The sequence below is a fragment of the Camelus ferus genome, chromosome 17, assembly GCF_009834535.1.
Source record: "Camelus ferus isolate YT-003-E chromosome 17, BCGSAC_Cfer_1.0, whole genome shotgun sequence".
In the NCBI taxonomy this organism is placed as follows: domain Eukaryota; kingdom Metazoa; phylum Chordata; class Mammalia; order Artiodactyla; family Camelidae; genus Camelus; species Camelus ferus.
Genome location: NC_045712.1, coordinates 36,428,960 through 36,449,332, shown reverse-complemented (window position 1 = coordinate 36,449,332; position 20,373 = coordinate 36,428,960). Strand labels below are relative to the sequence as shown.

The window sequence follows — 20,373 nt, the reverse complement described above, 5'->3', positions numbered from 1 at the left end:
CTATGCAATCATGAAAACCCTTGACACTTCAAGAAAAACCAGATCCTGGATTGGTGCCTTTGGGTTAATGATTGCTGATCCTCCCCTAACAGATGCGCCAAATTTCAAAGGCCCGGGCAGCAAATGCATGTGCATCTGAAGTGGTGGCACTTCTCTCGAGGTGTGGATGTGGCTCGTCTGTGGGCTGGGACCCCAAACCCTCAGGCAGAACCCTCTGCTCCCTGGGGCCCTGGCTCCTTAGAGCTTTTCCTCCTTCCTCCTTCCTCCAGAACAGCATCCGTGGGGTCAAAACTTCTGCAGAAGAGATGATGTGAATCTACCAGATTTCATTTATCATGACAGTTCAGACAAGCAAACCCTAACACGCAGCTGATCAGGCTTGCTGGAAACACTTGGCTCCAGTGCATGGAAATGGAACTGTTCCCTCTAGGAGTGGAGAAGGATCTGGTTTGGATTTTCAAACCTCTCTTTGGCAAGTTATTTTTTATGATGTGACAGATGAAGTTTGGCTGAAGGGCTGAAATTTTGTGGCCACTGATTTATATTTTACTCCAGTGACAAGTTAGATCATTAACAGATCTGTCCCACTGTCGCCCTTACGGAGCCTCAGTCAGAGTGGGAAAAAGAGTCTGTTCTCCCTCCAGGTCTCTCACTAACTGGCTCTGTGACCTTGGGCAAGCTGATTAAGCTCACTGGGCCTCAATTCTCTCCTCTGTAAATGGAAAGGATTGGACCACAGGGATGATCTCTAAGACCCTTTTTCAAACGTTCTAAGCTTTACTCTTCTTTGTGATTTTCTTTCCATAATTTACATAATTAAACTGCGGAAAGAAACTCAAAATCTGATTAGGAAAGTGCATTAACAGGCTTACCCAGAAAACCTAGAACATGTGGCTTATTTAAAGAGCAAAAGAGCTTCCTTGGTCTCCAGCACTCCCTAGGGACAAGGGTAAAAGGGATGATGTGTCAGGGTTGCCCCACCCTCTACCCTTGCCTGTCTTTCTCCCTCCAGGCACATGCAAACCCTTACTGAACTAAGCTGGGTACCAGAAATGTGCCACAGAAATCTGTCTTAAGACCCAGACATCAGGGTCCTACCTCTTCCCTCTCCCTTCCCATCAGCCCAGTGCCTGCTAAGATATTGTTCTTAGAAGCCCGTCTGAGGTCTCCTCCCTACACCTTGCTGAAGGTTAGAGCTGAGGTCTGGAATAGGATCAGGGCCAAAGGACCTCCTTCAATGGCCCTAGGCTGCCTAGGAAGCCTCTTTGGGAAAGTGCGTGTTGACTCATTCTCCAGGACACAACACTCGAGGAAGCTGGAGTCAATTACTGGTTCCTTACACCCCAGGCTGCAAAGAATTGGGAAAGAAATCTTTCCGGTCCGCGACGCACAGTGCTGGAATTGATTAGAGAACGCTGTTGATGGTGGGCAAATCTACAAAGCGCCCATCTTATCCAGATCTGGTTCTGTTCAGTGGAGCGCTTATCTGAAGCAGATCCACATTCCCTGGACCCTCCCGGGATCTGCCCACCTGGGCCAGTCATTTCCCTAGCCCAGATTTCCTCAGGAGGTGTCTTAGTCAGGGAACCAGATGGCCACGGTGGCATCTCCTGAAGGAGGGGCAGAAAGACCAAGGTGGACTATTCTGTCTCTCTTCTTGGAGCTGCTGTGCTGGCGTTCCCAGTCTTTTCCTATTGGCTTTCTGATGGAGACTAATCTGAAAACGACTGTACCCGGGATGTTCAAAAAAAGGCTGATAGCCAGGCAGCTGTAAACTGATGCACAGACAATGCAAGCCCTGAGCCTGGTGTGAGCTGAAACTGAAGGGAGGTGGGGCTACTTAGGGAGCTCACACTTTGTCTTTTTACTTCCTTTATTCCGATGCTTCCTAAGTTCACAGATGTGTTAAAAAGAGCAGTGGATTTGGAAACTGAAGACTTGCTCCCAACCAAGTCTCCACTTAGCTTCTCTGTGACTTTGGACAAGTCATCTTACCTTCCCAGGTTTTGGCTTTTTAAGACACCCACGGTAATTCCTTTCACAAGGTCATGAGGAGGAGGATCAGGTAGAAGAGCTTTACGAGACATCACTATCCTCGGTGTTTGTTCAGAGAGAGGCAGTTGGGAACGGGGAGGTTTCAGAGCTGTCACTGGTTAAGTGCATACATTCAGGAGCCCAAGAAAATGATTCGTGATACAGACCCATGTTTGGGGATTTGGGTAAGTTCTCATTCTTGTAGTTGAAGGCACGCAAGCAAGAGAGTTTAAGAACAGTAACAAAGCCAAGAAGCCCCGGTCCCCAAAGTCTCTTCTTCCTTGGAGGTGGTGGTAGGGGTTCTGCGGTGCTCTTCTGATCAAACCAATCAGCGAGCGTTAGGCAACTCTGAATTCAGCCAAGGTTATCTCAGCCACAGCGACGGCCTGCAGCGACTCCCTCCCACCACCCTCCCTTCAGGAGAAAAGGAGAAAGTTTCACATGTGTTCTTTTCATATTTAAATCTGACCTGGAGCTTGAGCCAGTGCAGTGATTCTCAGCTCTGGCTCCACGTTGAAATCATCTGGGGAAACTGAAAACACGCAAACTAACACCTGGGTCCCCTCTTGAGCGATTCCGATGGACTTGGCCTGGGGTACGACCGTCAATGTTCCTAAAAGCTCCCAGGTGATTCTGGTGAAGCTGCGCGCAAACACTCCTGCTGTAGGGAGAGGCGGTCGGAATCCCAACCTGAAAGCTTACTTGCTGGGCAACCTTGGGCAAGTTCCTTAACCTGCCCGTGCCTCAGTTTCCTCACTGAGAAGCTGGAGACGTGAGTCACCCAGCTCGCAGTGCTGCTGGGAGGGGGAGGGGAGTCACGAGCTGGACAGTGCTCGAGCCGCGTGTGCCACAGGGGAGGCAGCTGCGGCTACTCTGAGAGCATAACGGGACAGGACACCGCGTCTCTTTCCCCTTCTTAGCCCTCTCCTCTCATTTCTCCGCCTTTCCCGGGTCTTCTCTACATCTTACTACCCTTTCCCCCTTCACTGCTAAGTGGCCTCCACCCTGCCTTCTCGATGTCTTTCCTTTCCACTCCTGGGACTGCACCCTGCTGGGGACTTGGAGTTAGGAATCCCAGTAAGGCCAGCCTAAATGAATCAGACATCTGAGCAGCAGGCAATCCGGGGAGAAATGGGGTTGGCTGCTGCCATCAGGGAGAGGGAACAACGTAACAGAGGGCGCATACTGAGCAGATAAAGATGGTCTGTGACCAGCGCGTTCCACCGCCAACGCACACGTTCCTTCACTCTGCAGTGGTTCACACCCTTACACACCCCTGTTAAACAAACGCCTTCTCCGTGTCCAAATGACAACCGCTCTTTACAGTAATAACACCTACGGTCCGGCTAAGACGACAGGGGGGTGACCACCACGATGAAACATGGCCCAGGCCATACCTCCTTTTATCTGCCCCCCAGGAGTCACTGCCACCCCAACTCCCCTCACCTCAAATGCCCAACACCACCTCTGAAAGCCACCTCCACAACCACAACACAGAGCTCGAGGACCTCTAGCATCAAGATGGGGACCTTCCCTCCGAGCCGTGTTCAAAGCGCTTCTCTCTCGATGGTACCAGCAGGGCATGGAGGGCAGGCTCTGTTTTATTTCCGGCTCTTTCCGAGTGGACACGGGCCTGAGACTTCTGTCCTGCCCTTGGGAAGCTGCGTCTTCCCGGTCCCCCTTCCCCGGGGGCTCGGATCCCCTAGTTCTGGACATCCAAGGTCACTCAAGTGACGCTCAGCCCCACGGCTTGCTCCCTTTCTCTGTGTCAGGACCAGGGGAGCAGCAGGCTTCCCTCAGACTGAGGGATGCAGATGAATCTCTGCTCCTTCTAGGTCCGACCCCGGCTAGCCCAGCACAGGGTGGTGGGGAAGGGGAGGGAGGTGGAGGAACCAGGCTGCAGTGGAAAGATGGAGAAGGACTTCTGCTTCCCCATCGGGCCTGACACCCTCATGCTCCAAATCCAAGGACTCTTTCCTGCTTCCTCAACCTCTAGAAATGCCAACAGCAAACCCACAATACAAAGTGGCTGAGAATTAGTTCTCTCCACTCTCCCCTCCCCCATGCCTTCCTTTCCAACGTCTTTGAGAAGAACCTGTGATCTCAAATGCAGATGTGATCTTTAATCTCTAAATACGACCTCTCAACAGGTAATGCAGCCCCAGAGTTGACAGAATGCTGCAGAGTGGAACCTCCCCCCTACCCCACTGCTCCTGACTCCTTCAGGGGCACTGGGGCTGGGAGCCCCCACCACCCCTGCCTCTTCCTCCAGTATCTCTCCCCCTTGGGGTTTTGTTCTCAATCCACAATTAATCCCCTTAAAGTGATAGCTGATAAAGGACTAGCTGATATCTCCCTAGGGGTTATTTATATTGTGCTAAGGGATTTTAAGTACAACTACTGGTGAAATTTCAAGCAATCTGGCTGGTAGAATGGCACGGAGCTACTTCAAATCATATCATACGGGGAAGAAGGGAAAACTAGCATTTATTGTGTGCTTAATATGTCCCAGGCATCGTGCCAGAGGCTTCACATAATGCTACTTCATTTACTAAGGGTACTGATAAGGAGGTTAAGGCTCGGGGAGGCACACAGTTGCCTGAAATCACACATCTGGTAAGAGGTAGGATGGGGGCTTTTTGCTCTCGGGGCTGTCCCGGATTCCACAGCCTCCCACCGCCCCATCCTGGGTCTTCTGGCCCCCTGACTGGTGACGCTGGCGAGACCCTCGGAAGGCGCTTTCCCCAGGGGTGCATGGTTCCTCGCCACCGCTGCTGGCCTCTCCGGCAGCCAGCGCCCGGTTTCATTCTTCCTCACCTGCAGATCATCTGTCTGAACGTCGCGGCCAACTGTGCCAGTCTGGAAGGCTGCCGGGGGTCACCCGGAGTTTAAACACACATTGTGAGAACCCAGAATGATAAAGTGCTCCCCAAGGCGGCCCACTGACTGGCTGACTGAACCTCTTCCAAGACTGCCGTGCAGGGACAGGAATGACTCAGCAGTTCGGCTTTCAGTCCCTCGTCTGTCCCTGAGGTCAAGCACAACCGTCTGCTCCCTCACTAAGATGCTTCCAGCCTACCTGGGGGCTGGGCTGCAGAGGGGATGTCGTCTCTGAAGCAGCCACAGATAAAGATGCGTCTGTGTCCTACAAACAACAGAAGCCCCGTGTGTGTGTATTTTTAATTTCTCAGATGATTCTAGTCTGTTTCTCTCCTCCCTACCCGCCCCCGCCCCCACCCTCAGCTCTCTGGTTTTCAGAACTTGGGTGCCAGTCGAGAACTCATCAACATACCTCCCTCTGTCTCAGCCAAGAACACGAGGTTATGAGAAGAGTGAACCGATGGGACATTTCTAGATAACTCGCACTGAGTCATCATTCAAAGCCCTGTGGCCACCTGACAGGGTTTGCCCGCCGGTCACGGTGGGAAGAGGAGAACAGGCGGGAAGAAAGGTCACTCACTGTGTAGACACCGTGGAGGTGCCCATGCAATACTTTTCAATCAATAAATGCAGGCAATTACTCTCTGACATGATCAAGGCCCAGGTGCGGACATGAGCCATGTAACCGACACTCTTCCACTATCCGGCTCAAGGCTCAGTCACATGAGAAATCAGATGTCTGTGTTCATTCTCCTGAAAACAGTCAGAAAACAGCTTTTACCCCTTGAGCCACCCAGCCTTTCCTGTCCAGAAAAGCTGTACGGACAAGGGAGCTGAGCACTTCACTGGCTCAGGCGAGTGGAAGAAAGCCGGCCTGCTGTTGTGCACGGTGTTTTTAATACCTTAAGTTTTAAACTATTTTCGGTTTTGCCTCCTCCCGGTTAACTAGTAAGGATGCTGCTGACAGACAAAGACGACGTAGGGGCCACTGGGCTGTGCAGAAGCAGGGGCCCCCTGAGCTGGAGCGCAGGCCGACTCAGGCACGTGCCCTCTGTCTGGTTTCAGAGGAGAGCTGTGCTCTGCATTCTCACAGGCAGAGAGAGCAGGCAGATGGAAGGATTACACGGGGCTGGCCACACCCTCCAGGTTCTGGAGGACAGTGAGGGGTGAGGAGGAGGCACGGAGCACTCACAAACCCCGAGCCCTCAAACTCTGTGCCTGGCGCTGAGTGGTTCTCCACTGCGCTGAATGGAAGGGGTGTCGTCTGGACAGTCTCCGACAGGCAAGAAATGTGGCTACTGGAGGGCATTTTAACAATTTTAAATTCCTCTCATAAATTTTCCTGCAATCACTCGTCTCCATGACAACCTGATCTGATTAAGTATCAGTGTATTTACTTAGGTCCTTAAAGCTTATCGCCAATTTTTGTGGGGAGCGCTTCAAAGGGGTGGGGATGCACTTCCTGAACAAATTTAAGAACACAGCGCCAGTCTCTGTTGTCACTGGGCCCCACTCTTCCCCAGAGCAGTCTTCACACCTGGGGTGTAATTCTGTTAGGTATCTTGGGAAGGGCATCGGTTTTAAGGTCAGACTGGGTCTAACCTTGGCCACACCGATTAGAAGCTCTGGGCAAACTGCTCAACCTCTCTAAGCTTCTGTTTCCTCCATCTGGAGAATGGGGATAATGAGAGACTTTCTAGAGCTAAAGGAAAAGCTAAACCACAATTCTGAACGTACGCAAAGTGCTTAGCATATCTTCTGGAAATGGTGAAGCATCCGGTAAACGGAAGTGATTATTCCTAATATGTGATTACTATTCACTCAACATGCATTTACCAAGTACTTACTCTGGGTCAGGTGCTGCGCTTTGATTCTATTCTAATTCCGACAAATTAAAACATACACATCTACACACACATAGATGTCATTATGACCAAGGGTAAGAAACAGAGCTCCAGCATATTGAGCTGAGAGGTCTAGCAGTCATTCAATTGGCGTGGAATATCAACTCTTCCTGGATCTGCAAATGGACAGCTAGGAACAACTCCTCCTCCTTGCACCCTATTCTCGCTGCCCACTTGACAGCAAAAAAGCACATGATCGCTCCGAGAGCAGCTGTCCAAACTTGCTTCACAGAGAAAGGACACAGCTGGGCTTGCTGGGAACAGGAGGAGCCGCTCCATAAGTGGTTTGCATCACCCAGCCAGACCCAAGGGGCTAAATGAGGAGGCTGGGTGGCTTGCCATGTGTGGCCACTGCACCAATATTTACAGCTTCTCTGTCATTAGGGTGGTGATGACAATCTGTCTCGAGAAATGCATTGTAGAATCCAGTGAATTTCCTCCCCGATATCTTGGAAGTTTGGGAAGAACTGTAATGGATTCCAAACTGTTTTGAATTAACAAAAAGAGCTTTTTCCTGTTGCAGAGTTCCAGCTGGAACCCTCTATGCTCCTCTCCACCAAACAGCAAACGCCCAAGTGGGCAAAGCTTCGGGGGGAGTGTCCGGGGGCCTGTGAGCTTTACCGAGCTTTCCCCTTGGCCTCGGTTGCCGGTAGGTCTGGGGAGTTTGCTGGCGTGGCTGGTGTGGCTGGCGTGGCGCTGCGGCGCCAGTTGCAAACATGCCCTTGCTGGAGGCAGTTTTATTACTCTTGACGCCACCCATCCAGGCGGTGAGACTACAGGGAGCAAGGGAAGCCCTTCCCTTATCAAGACTACAGAGTAAGCGGCGCCTCTGGACTCTGGGCCCAGACCTGAGGGAGGACAGTGAAGGGAGCATAGGCTGCGGCCACCGACACAGAGGAATCGACCACATCCCCCAGCCAGGGGGCAGAGGGCAACGCTTGTGGCCAACAGGACACTCGGAGGTGACCGTTAGGGCACCTGGGTTTCCCTCCGAGTTTCACTGCTCACCACTTGTTAGACCTCAGACAAATCGCTGACTTCTGCAACCCTCTCCTCTCTTTCTCTGGAGTGAGAATAAAAATACAGGAGAACTGTCAGGAGCTAAAGAGAGAATGGGGAGGGCCGAGGGCTGCCCTTTGTCTGGTTCTGGATCTGTTACTCTTTTTCGTCTCATTCCTCCAGCCTCCAGCTCAGAGGTGCCAGAGTGAGAGAGGAGAAAACCTAGAGAAGAACTAGGCCATCTCCCTCGGCAAGCGCGGTCTGAAAGCTGAACAGACAGGGCAGACGCTGAACAGCAGGCCAATCTAGGCACCACATCTGATGGTATCAGCAGTTTCCAGGGTTGAAGCTGAGTGACAGTGATCTTACTATGACAACGCCAGTTTCCTAAGCAAATACTCGGCTGGGTCAAGGCAGGTATTTTCATCCAAAAAATCCCCTCTGGGTCTTCTGGGGACCCCCTGCCCTTAATCTCCCCAGTTCCTTACTATTCAACTCTTACATAACCCCCACCTCCCCATTTTCCCCTCAGTCTCGGGTCACAGAGCTGTGACCAGGACGGAGCCCTTCTGTGATTCTAAGGCCCACTTAGAAGGAGGTCAGCGGGACCCCTGCCCAAAGGGCTTCTTTCCCAAATCACTAAAGAGACCTGTAGACTTCAGAATAAACCGCAGGGGAGAAAATCAGCCCTCTTGTTAAGATCAGGTAGGATCGGACATTTGTTTACCGGATCAAAGCTTCCTGCTTACAGGAATTTCTGCTTTCTGAAAAACCCAGGGTGGGAGAAAAATTAAAAGGAACAGAGAAACTGTATGTTGTACTCTAACAAGTCACAGCCTGGGACGTTGGCTTCACCATCTACAGATGCCTGGGATTCTGATCCCACTGGAATCCAGTCTATGGATCGGGAATGACCGGAGCAGCTCTTTCTCTGGCCTTTCCCCAGCCAGCTTCTCTGAGTAAAGAAAGGAATCAAATTCCTGGGTGTTGAACAAACACCGGGTCCAGTTCATTCATTCTTATCTACTGCCCATAGGTTGACTTCATCTGCAAAAGCAAACTTTCATCAAGGAAGGATTTGCCTTTTGTGATATGGGAACTAGTCCATGGTAAATTTTTTTTTTTTAAGGAAGTCTAAAATTATTCACAGGGTTTTCTTCTCATGATAACCACAGATAAAAGATTTTAAGAAGGTATGGCTGGCAGCTACCTTCAGATTTCTTTCACTGTGAGGCTCCAATGAGCTCTGGATATTGGCTACAATGAAGTCACTCTGTGTAAGGGTAAAAGGAACTCATTTACACAGCATCTACCTTCAGATGGTGCCATTTCTAATTTTCTTAATTGAAAGCCAAAGCCTACAATATCTATTAAATTGAATCAAGCTGTTCACAGAGCTATTTTTGACCAATTAAATAACCTATGTCTTGTTTCCTCTTTGCACCATAGTCATGAAAGGGCAGCATTAACACAGACTCCGGAGCCAGCCTGCCTCAGGGCGTAACCCCGGCCCCATCTTCCGCCTGCTGGGTCACCCTGGGCAAGAGACCGAACCTTGCAGTGCTTTGGTTTCCTCGTTGGCAAAATGGTATTAACCTCACTGGGGTTGTGAGAACTAAATGAATGTGTATGCAGTGGGTAGGACGCTTCCTGGCACGCGGTAAGGAATTAATCTGGGTTTGCTACTGTTATCATTACGAACACAATGAGCACCTGATTTCAGAAGCCTTCTGCTCTCAAGTATTTGGACGACAAAGGACTACAGAGCGGGTCATGCTCTTTATCACATGCTGCCTAGTTAAACTCGGCTCACGTGCACAGGACCACTGTCCCCCACGGACCAGATGTCACCAACAGGAGCTATTCCCTCAAGTACACACAGAAAGCTCACCCCAAATCTGCTTCAGTAATGAAAACTGGTCGCTTGAAAACAATTTTTATAGAGAGAGATGACAGTAAAACTTTCTTCTACTCAAGTTGGAACCATGTGAGAAGCCAATGAAAGTCGCATTTAGTATAAAACCTGGCTTTAGGAGCTGGTTAGTTAGATCATGTACTTGCAAGGCCAAAAGTACAATGAATGCTAAATAACTCAGTTTATTTCTCTGCTGGGTGCTATTTGGTTCAGACTGCATTCTTAACCACAGCCAACTACCTCACAAAGCTACTTTAAGGGAGGCCATCAGAGGACGACACGAGAGAGAGGGGAGCAGTCAGCAGATGTGTGTGCCTTGACTCCTGATACCGGGAAAGCAATTCAAAGTAGCGTCTCACTGACAGGGGGGCCCGAGCGTACTCGGACCTCACACGCACAGCGGTGCCTGCTCTATAGCAGGCGAGAACCCCTGCTCAGAGTTACGTGTGCCACTACTCAAACAAAACGAAGAACAGGCTGGGCTTCTGGAAAGGAAAGGAAAAGGACAAGGAGAAAGAAAGAAAAAGGAGAAGAGGGCATTTGTCTTCCATGTTTGGATTTGATTAGGAGAAATATTATGACGGATAAAAGGAAAGAGCCTGAGTTACCCGCAGTCTGTGGTACTCTCTGTCTCATATCTCACACGCGTGGCGACACGCCCATGGTACCACACCACTGGCATGTTCTGTATGAAAAGTGCAGTTAAGCACAGAGGGAAAAAGAACACAGACTAGCACGAAGGAAAGTCAAAATTCTTCCAGCCGTCCCACCACCACCGCCGCCGCCCCCCACCCCCTTTCATGGAAGATCCAAAGAGGCAGCTTACCTCCACTGAGAATAATGACAGCTATAAATATCGCCAGGTCGCTGTCATCCAGTTCCAGTGCGTTGAACTTCACAGCAAACTCAAACTTGGGCTCCATAAAGTCACCAAAGGGCTTTCTCAGGCTCTTTAGAAACTCCCTGGTCATGAATCCTTGGCCTTCGGAAATGAGAACCCCATCTTTATTCATCAAGGAGGCCAGCATCGTGTAAATGATCTCGTGGACGCCGTATTTTAGGAGAGTTACTTGGTCATTCAAGTCAAGGTTTACAAACCCAGGAATACTCTTGGCGTACTCTGTGATCTCTTGCACGGCTTCCACGGAGCGAAACTGACACCCTTGAAAGATGCGGATGGCCACCTCTTTGCTCTGCTCCTGCAGGGGGGTGATGTGTTTGAACTTGATTTTATCTTCTCCCATCATTAAGGAATTCATGTCATAGATGACAAATGGCTGCAAATAAAAAAGGGAGAAGGCGGCTGAGGTGGCGATTTCTAATCCATGGTCAACACCGTCCGGTTTCTTTATATACCTTTGCTTTGCTAACTAAAATCTTTAAGGTCGAAAACACTAAATAAGGAGAAAGTACCCTTATCTCTTGGTTCATCCTCCAAATTGTCTTCTGGGACCAAATTTCACCAATTTTGGTCTTCCTTCCACTTTTACTGCTACACTTTACCTATGACTGGCTAATAGTTCCAATTTCTGCCTTTCAGAGGGTCTTTGTTGTCAATTTTTAAACGGATACAAAATATCCTGTTTATTTTGGCTTTCAACAGGGTATGTTTTTAACCTCCTTTCAATAAAAAAAATTATTTCAGCAGCTCAGGGTTGAACAGGGTGAAAAGACCCACTTGGACATAAAGTAATCTTGCAGTTTGAGATTAAATCTACTCAGATCTTAACTGAAACACTGTGGGCAAGTAAAATATACTAGACTACAAAAAAAAAAATCAGTCTGAAAGCAGATTAAAGATGAGCCAAGAAAATGTGTTTCTTTTTTTTTAATGCTCTGGAAGCAATCTGTTTCAGAAACAGCAGCTCTATGAGGCCTGGTGATAAATGCTGCAAAAAAAAAAATGGCAAATTAAAAAAGGGTTTGAGCCTATTTTTCAAAATATCTGTCCTTAAGGGTCAAGAATCCATAAAACACCTCTATCAGTTACTCAGGTTTGCAATAGAGACTGCTTTCAAAAGCATGTTGTGTTAGTCACGAAATGATCTCTTTCATTTCTTTGTGTGGAATTAACCAAAGGTTTGTGGTCCTTGTGAAATTCTCAAGGCTACTCTGATATATATATATATATATATATATATATATATATATATAAAATACAGTGGACATATTGAACTCTGTAAGGAGTTAAACTCCTAACCCTAGTCCCATCGGCGTTCACTTGGAAGCACTGGAGTAAGAATGGAAGATTTTTGGGTTCTAGCTTTGGTCCTGCGGCTAACTGTGTGAATTTAGAAAAATCATCTATCTTTCCTAGGCTTCAAGTTTCTCAGCTGCGGGGAGTGGACTGAATGGGAGGCTTCCATCTCTTCTCTTGAGGATTTGCTAGCTGCATTTCTCAGCAGTGTCTGTGATGTCTGCGATGCGTGTGTGTGTGTGTGGTCCACATGTGGGTCTGTGTGATGGTGCATGCAAACACACACGTACACTGACGTCTCTGCTGTACTAAAAACGAAGTTTCCCCTGAGCAGAGATGCTGAGAACTCTCTCCTAATCGGCAGGAGAAGGTGGATGCAACGAGTGCAGCAGTAACCAGCTCCAAGACCCACTGGTTTGGAGAGTCTCAGTATTAATCTCCATATGAGTCTGCGACTGTCACCAACTAGAAAGTCTGTTCTACCCTGAAGGAAACAACACTAATGCTAAGAGGGTTTAGATGTTGAGATTCACAAACTTGCATACTGTTTCAACACCATCCACGGGTGTTATTTTTTAAACCAAAGAATTCACTTCATTTGTATCGTTCAGCCAACTGCAAGGCAGTACAGATGGCAGGACTCATGAGCAACTTCGCCTGGTGGCTCTAAGTAATTCTTTAAGAAAACCAGGAGCAAACAGTGCTGACTATGTTTTGGGGCATTCCCCCCCCAACTTTAGATTGATATTATTAATGGGAGAGTGGAAAAAAGGACAGAGGAGAAAAAAGGACAGCCACATTAGTTAACATGTACTGAGTTTTCCTAGAAAGCCAGACTCGAATCACGAAAAAGACTAGCTTGTACAGAACCAAAGGTGGTTTCTGTCCTCCAGTTGTTTTGGAGTGTATTATAACTTATGCTAACGAGAGCCTGGCTTTCTTTACTGGCCACGAGAAGCTGAGAACCTGATGGGACGGATGCCTCAAGAGTCCACGTGCACACATATGAGTACTAGTAACGCAGATATAAAATCATCACCTCTTCACATACGGAAAGACGGTGCCTCGATCTGCCCACTTCAACTTCTGGTTGAGTCTCTGCTCAACCATTTGGCTTCTTGGCACAGAACGTACGCATAACATTCTTCCACCTCCATGTAAGCAATTTATTTGGAACTATGCCCTGATAAATCACCCTGTGACTCTTCCTCTCCACTTCCCCTGTCCCCTCATATAAAGCCCCAGGTTCCTGTTTTTGAAACTCTGTGATAGTTGAATAGAGGGCACAAAATCCTGCTAATTTTCTCTCCCGATTTAACAACAATGTGACTTTAACCCCTTGGCAATCGACGTTGGTCAGGATTTCCTGGCAGTAAACACTCAAGGACAGAGAAAGGAATGGGCAGCCCCCACCGTCATGCCAGACCGTTCCAGTTTTTTTTTGTGTTTTTTTTAAGAAAAAAAAAAAATCCCTTCAGCATTTTGAAAAAGTGAACTGGCAGAGAATTCTGGGTACTGACATGCAAATGAATCCCAGGTGGACTTTTTTGGTTTGTTTTCCCCAGTCCTATCTGGTGACGCTGTTTTCACAGCATTTTCAAGTCTGCGTAGTAGACTCTACCAGCCCCCACGTGGATCTGCCGAACTGCAAGAGTGATCACCAGACACAGTCGGCCTGGGGATCTGCCTTTCTTTGCCTCCAATTCACCAAGTCTTAGACTGCAAACAGCTGACTTGCACATTTCACACCGGGACCGCCTTATCCTGAAACAGTGATGACAGTGGCCCGCCCGATTTGCTGAGGGCTGACCTCTCAAAACCACGGGTGGAATTCTGTCTATGGAATTCACCTTGAATCATCAACTTAACATTACACTTCTGGTAAAATACTCCACGTGAAGCGTACTTCACTTCCATGTTTCTGTATTTTCTACAAAGGGAAGCCCTGGATGTTCTATCAGCTTTCACATCATCATTGGATGATCTTCTATTTTAAGGGAACCGTGTCATCTTCAAATCTAGCCTTAATGACTTCACATCTCTAGTTTGAGGCTAACCATGTATTTATCTTCGGATCATCAAATGGCTAGATAAGCATCTCTTCTTGAAAGGAACGAAGGCTTAATTACACCTAGGGTGTTATCAGGGGAAGATCCAGGCTTTGCAGGGCTTGACAGAGACACAATGGTTGGGTACACTGACAATTGCTGGGTTCAATAATACAAATTTTAAGAACAAAATCGCTCAGGCCCTTCCCAGGGCACTTGAAGGGGCTCTGCAAGAGAGAGGCCCTGAAGCTTTGTTAGCTTCGCAGCGAACCGGCTTCTGGCCGTTATAAATGCTTGTATTTCCATCTTGGACAGACCAGAAAAAGGTGAGAACAGAATGAAGAAACTTGCACTCACACACAATGTTTCTCCAGGGAAACAAAACGGTTTCTGCAAGGGGAATTAGTTTTCTTTGGAGAGATACATCAAGTGTGATTTATTCTGATATATTTTGATTTTCAAAAATAGCTCTGTATATCAAAGCCAGGATGGGACTAAGGGTTTTTATAGATAATTAAAATTAGTTATAGATCTACTGCACACGTGCTGTGAAGAACCCAGAGGTCACGGGGGAAGCTGGCTTAATAATAGAAGCAAAGCAGAGTAGTAACAGTTTACTTTTCCGGGTGGACAAATCGAATTACATTGTTTCGTAGAAGTCCCATAACACCAGCATCTTAATAGAAGAGTTGTGAAGGATCATATGCGAATGCTCTAGGTTTACAGCTCCTCTCGAATCATAAAATGGCAAGCTAAAGAAGATAAATGAGAAAAGCGACTAACAAAGCACAGATAAGTCTGGTGATTTCTGCAATGTGGGAGACTGAAACCAGTGCAGCAGACAACTCCAGCCTCTCACAGACCATCACCTGGTGGCCATGCCAGAGTCAAGACTGGCCTGGAAAGAGGTGAGCCCCAACTCATGGGCCCTCTTGATGGTCTTGGTTTTCTTGACAGAGTAAAGCAAAGGCTCAAATATGAAAACTGAATTCTTTAGGCCTGTCTCCTCCTCCCTCTGATTTTCTTCTTCCTTTCTATACTCTGGACTGACTTTCATCCCCTGAGACACACACGCCTCTTCTTGATTTGCTCCAGGGGCTGAAAGTTCGTCCAAGACTCACTGGTTGGGTTTCCTCCACTTCCTGCTGGTTTCTCCCCTGTGGTTTCCATTCCCCTCTTGTTGAAAACCATGGGGCCGATAGAACCAGAGGAGTCTTCAGACGTAACCCAAGTCATCTCTCTGACTGGGTATGAAAAAACTGAAGCCAAGAGAATTTCCAAAGTCAAACAGCTGTTTATAGCAAACCCTGAACGAGACCTGTCTCCTCCACTCATGACTCAGTCCTTTCTCTTTCTGCTGTTTTCTACATGACTTCCCCACTTCTGCCTCTTTAAATACACTGACTATTCTGGGAGGAACTGGGGCTTTTTAACTGGAAGCTCTTACGTGCTGGGGTCTGAACTGTTATTTCCCAGAGGTGCCGTATGCGATTGAAGTTCAGTCGGAAAGCCTCTCAAATGCAATCCTGATTACCTGCACAGTTTAGAAATTTAAGACAAATAAAAACTTAATAGGAAGAATTATTCACACTCGGATGAACCAACACACCAGCCACAGCTGTTTAAAGAAATAAACAACATCTACTGCTGGCCAAATTGTTAGTTAGCTGGCAAACAAGGGTACTGGCCAACTGAATCTAATCATTAAAGAAAAGAAAATTCAAATGCTTTTCTTCTTAACTATATAGAACATGATCTTTTAAATTTATTGTCTGAAAGAACACTATTGGTTCAGATATGTTATATCTTCAGCTCTCCCTGACAGTCTTGGTAATAAAGGAATTTCTTTTTTCAATATGAATTATGGGTTATTGATTCCAGCCCAATATCTTCAGCAGCATCGAAAGGAATCAGCACCAGCGTCCTGCTCTTTACTTGCGCTGCGGAGCCTAAGGCTCTTTCCTGTGAGGGTTTCTCTGGTATCTTTCTTCTTAGGGGAGCAAATTCCAGCTCAGTCAGGCTTTCCCAGAGAACAAGGGGGAAGGAGACTGCACTTTGTTTAGCTGCGAGAGCAGGATTTAAAGGACAGACATCCTTCCAACAGTCTGAGTTACTAGATTTGACGGCCACAGTAAATTTTAGGATGCAAAAATTTAAATGGGTACAGAGCTGTTTTTCCAAAAGCTTACACTTCCATACCAGGTTTATTATTCGGTGGTTTTGTGTTTCACACACTATGGAAGGCACCAGCGTGCCCCTGTAATGGAAAAAACAGTGAATCCACAGAGACCCATCCTAGGCAGTGGGATGCTTTGCGACCCAAAGTCCGATACAGTACAAATAACACGTTTTATTCCTTACTTGCAGACAGAGTGCAGCCAGGAGGGCCTCCCCATCTCTCAGATACAGAGGGAAAAGTTGGCCGACACACCAAGGGTTTTTCTATTTATTGTTTTATGGCAAACCAAGGCACTGAAAGTGGTTTTTGAAAACCACTCTCTGTTCATTTTCATCAACAAACATGGGATCATGTGACGGTGACACACACCCAGTGTGATCATCGCATCAGGGCCATAGTCAAACGCTGGGAACTTCCAAAGTCCACTGAGTTCTCAGGTGGCCTTCCTGAGATAGTGCGCCCTAGTTCTAGTATTTTCACAGTTTCCAGAGTTCAGTGGGATGTCTCAAAGGAGAGGTCTGGGCTGGAACAAGCCACGGAAAGGTTCAACAGACTGTGGGGAGAATCAGTTCCATTTTGGCTTGAGGGTGGCCAACAGGCCAATGGTTCCTAAATTTTCTTCTCTGGGGACCCACAGCTGGTGACTCCACTTCCCACCGTTCCCTAGCCCTGAGCCTAAAACTCCCAAGCATTTTTCTTTTAGGCAAGCCAATGCGAGTAGGGGCACCCTATCCCAAAGAGACAACACTAGGAAATAACAGACAGAAGGGAGTTCGGGGCAGGGTTGGGGGGAGGGCCCGGCTGGCGCTGGGCCTGAGGAAAGATTAGCAGGCACTTTATAAATGAGAGAGGACACGCAGTGGTTAAGTGGAGCAGGAAGATAAATTTTAAGAATGGCCTCTTCAAAAAAGTCATTTTCTTTTCCAAAGATTCTGGGTAACTGGTCATTCACCAGGCTGAGTAGCCTTCCCCAGGCTTGGCCTAACCAACTCTAATGACATCAGCTCAAGTGGGGCATAGAGCGAGACCCGGATTGCTTGACTACGCCAACCACGGCCCCTTTTCCACATCCCCCACCCTCTCAAGAGGCTGCATTTCTGCAAAACTTTTCCTATCTATGCAAATCTTAACTTTCAAAAGCCCTGGCCAAGAGATGCTATCAAATGAATAACATGACCACGTAAGATAAAGAACAAATCTCTAGTCTCATCGGAAATCACATTTTGATTTTTTTCCCCCTTTCCCATATTCCTCTCCGAACTGTTTCTTTCCACTAGAGCTTAATTTGATTTTGCAAGATAAGGAGAAAAAAGGGAGCCAAACAATTCTATTTCAGTTTTGTGTAATCAGGGATTGGGTTATTTTAATTTGGCCCAGTCTCTCTTTCCTTTCCAGATGCTAACAAGAGGCAACTCTGCCTCCATCCAGGTCATTAATGATGTCCAGGTTGGTGAGCAAACATTGGGCGAGAGGCCCTCTGTTGAAAGTCCAGAATTTCAAAGGGCATAGGCAGCAGCTTTTAATTCAATTAAGCAAATACATTCTGCATAACTATTATGAGCAGTATAGTCCGAGTTACTACTGGGGGGAAAAGGGCAAACTCGAGAAGCCAATAATCAAGCATTTTGCAGCCCTTTCCCTTAAAATAGCTTAATACCTATTTATCCTACAATTACCCTAGTTTTAACTCAAAGATTTAGAGCCAAGGAGTCAACTGGAGTGAGATTTTAAAGTGATTTACAGTGGACTGGGCTCTGGGCCCTTCAGTAACACACAGAAGAGTATGCTGGCCTCTGAGAGTATAATTTAAAATCTTCACTACTGGGGATTTTTTTTTTTTTAATGCTTTCCTCCGATCTTTCAGGTACTGTTAAATTAATAGGATTTCCAGTGTGGATTGCAGGTCTGGCCTGGGAGATAAAGAGAAGGTGAGAAAGCAGTTCCTGGAAATTAAGTGGCCCGAGGCAAACTGTGGAGTAAACAGCGTGCTGGGCCCTGTCCCTGTCATCACTGGGCTCCCAGTTCAGGGGCTCCGGCTGCCTGTCCCACGCCGGCTCTCAGCAAGCTGCCTGGCACTGTGAAGCCCCTTTGCCACTTCACCCTAATTTTCCTGTGTTTCTCTGTCTTAAAATGCATAGTTTATTTCCTGTAGTCAAATCACCTATGGAGAGGTCTTCATTTTGCTTTTGTTTTGCTATGTCCTGAGTTTCCCATTTAACGAACGCGCAGACTCAGCTTTACGACGGCCCGTGGAAGACGTAACCCTACTCACTGCAGTTCGAGAAGAACGAAACAGCACGAGGATCATTTCCTGAACGTCAATACACAGAGACAGCAGAACAAGGTGGAAACTCCCTGCTGTTCTAATATTGGTCAAGATAAACCATAGCTCAGAACGCCTTCCGAGGTGGAACCTCCCCAGCGTCCCCGCCGGCCCGGCCGCTGCCGGCCGGCGGGAAGGGCCCGCGGCCGCGAAGAGCGCCGCTCGCAGAGCGCACCGGCGCGGAGCCACGTTCTGCCACGTTGTGCCTCTTCCACACGCTCGCTGTGTGATCTCAGGGCAAAACGTCTCACCTCTCTGGACTTCGGTTTCCTCATATTTAAAAAAGAGGGTAATAATAGCAGCTGGGAGGCTGTCGTGGGTCTCGAACAAAATAAACGTGCAAGAGTGTAAGAAACTGTGAACAACTGGATACAGGTATAATGCTGCTGAGATAGCAGCCACCGCGCTGGGAGTCAGAAAACCCCAGTCCTTCTTGACATTTGGCTTTTTAAGTAGCGATAACCCTAGGAGCCTTCTTTTCCTATTAGCTGATTCTACTCTTATGGTTTAGCTAAAAGGAAAAAAATAACATCTTGAGACAGTCATCAAAATACATTAAAGGGTGAGAAAAATTTCCCCAAAACATAACTGAGTGGGGGGAAAAGTTACACATTTCTGTCCAGTAACTGTACAGCTCTCCCACAGGTGTTCATCTGAAAATAACCGACAGCATAAAAGGGTTTCGAGGGTTGGGATAGTGCCTTCTGAATGTGTTCGGTGGCTCTTCCTACCCGGGCACCTGCTCAGACCTTATTCTCAAAGCCGGACCCTGCCTGTGAAAACTGCGGTACGGAAGCTTGATGCGGGTCGCCATGCAAGCCGACGGCAGGCTGGGACTAGAATTCAGAACCGTTATATTCTGCTTTAATATAATTCCCAGTTGCGTTCTCCACTTCCTATCAGGGAAGAATTCTGCTTCTTGGAAAACCTGACTCAATAACCATTATAACCCATTCTGGGGAATCAAGGAGGCTGCAGATGTCTGAGAACCCCCTGCAGGAGCCCTGGCTGCTCAGAGCCGCCCAGAAGATCAAGTTCAGATACACAGTAAAAGGACAGAGCTTCCAGGTCCCGGGAAGAATCAGCAGAGTGCCGCAAGGAAAGAAAGGCGACATAGTATCTGAAATGGATTTTTATGCCCCACGGAGAACTTCCCAAGAGGTAACTCGAGGGCTTCTCCTGAATGACACAGTAACAGGGTGGAATAATTCCCTTCGCACACCCAGGTTCAGGCCCTTCCCAGAGAAGAGGAGGGCTGCCCAAAGGGCTATGGCCGTGGCCAGTTATTCTGACGCCAAGAAGACACGGGTCCTGAAAGCGTGCTGGGGCCCGGGGGACTGCAGTTCATTCGTTGTGGTTAAGATGGCCTGTACTTCTTTGCGCCAATCTCAAACATTTTTATTAGGGGACTTGAAGGACTTTTTTCTTATTCAAAATAATGTTTACTTACCCTCTCTGGAAGCATTTCCTCTCCAGTGTTTCAGACTCAGCCTGATTGTTGGCTGTTAGGGGTGTGTGTGTGTGTATGTGTGCACGTGTGTGTGTAATATGGTGAATCAATTATCCAAAGGGAAAACAACCACAGCACACCCAGCCACCCCAAATGAAGACAGTAGAAGAGAACTAACTGATTTGTCTGTTGTCTTTCCTGTCAAGATCGCCCTCGCCTTGGCTTTGGTCAGCGGGAAGGACTTTATGTATGAGTCATACAAGTGTTTTGCCAGGGCCCGGAGATCCGCCGACTCTGGGTTCAGTTGGTCGATATCACTGGAGATCTCTGCCAACAGCTTCTCCTTCTCGGCCTGTGGCATCCGCCCAAACCTGATGGCTACAGAGGAAGAGAAACGGCAGGATGAGTGACAGAGTTACTGCTGCTCCTAATGTGCACTGTTCT

The 20,373-nt window shown here is 47.8% G+C and overlaps 2 protein-coding genes across 5 annotated transcripts in view; both read right to left on the bottom strand.

Moving 5' to 3' along the window:
- The window catches only part of TSEN2 (tRNA splicing endonuclease subunit 2), an 86,943-nt gene extending 76,257 nt beyond the window's left edge, over positions 1–10,686 (bottom strand). The window contains exon 1 of the mRNA XM_032459005.1: positions 10,559–10,686. The gene's annotated coding sequence lies outside the window, so the exon portion shown is untranslated. The remainder of the gene's footprint in view (positions 1–10,558) is intronic.
- Positions 1–20,373, bottom strand: part of PPARG (peroxisome proliferator activated receptor gamma) — a 117,251-nt gene that overhangs the window by 3,819 nt on the left and 93,059 nt on the right. For all 4 annotated transcript variants that reach the window (XM_032458996.1, XM_032458995.1, XM_006180059.2 and 1 more), the window contains 2 exons: positions 20,108–20,307; positions 10,559–11,009 (listed from right to left, as the gene is read on the bottom strand). In XM_032458996.1, the coding sequence (XP_032314887.1) occupies positions 10,559–11,009; positions 20,108–20,307 (651 nt within the window). The remainder of the gene's footprint in view (positions 1–10,558; positions 11,010–20,107; positions 20,308–20,373) is intronic.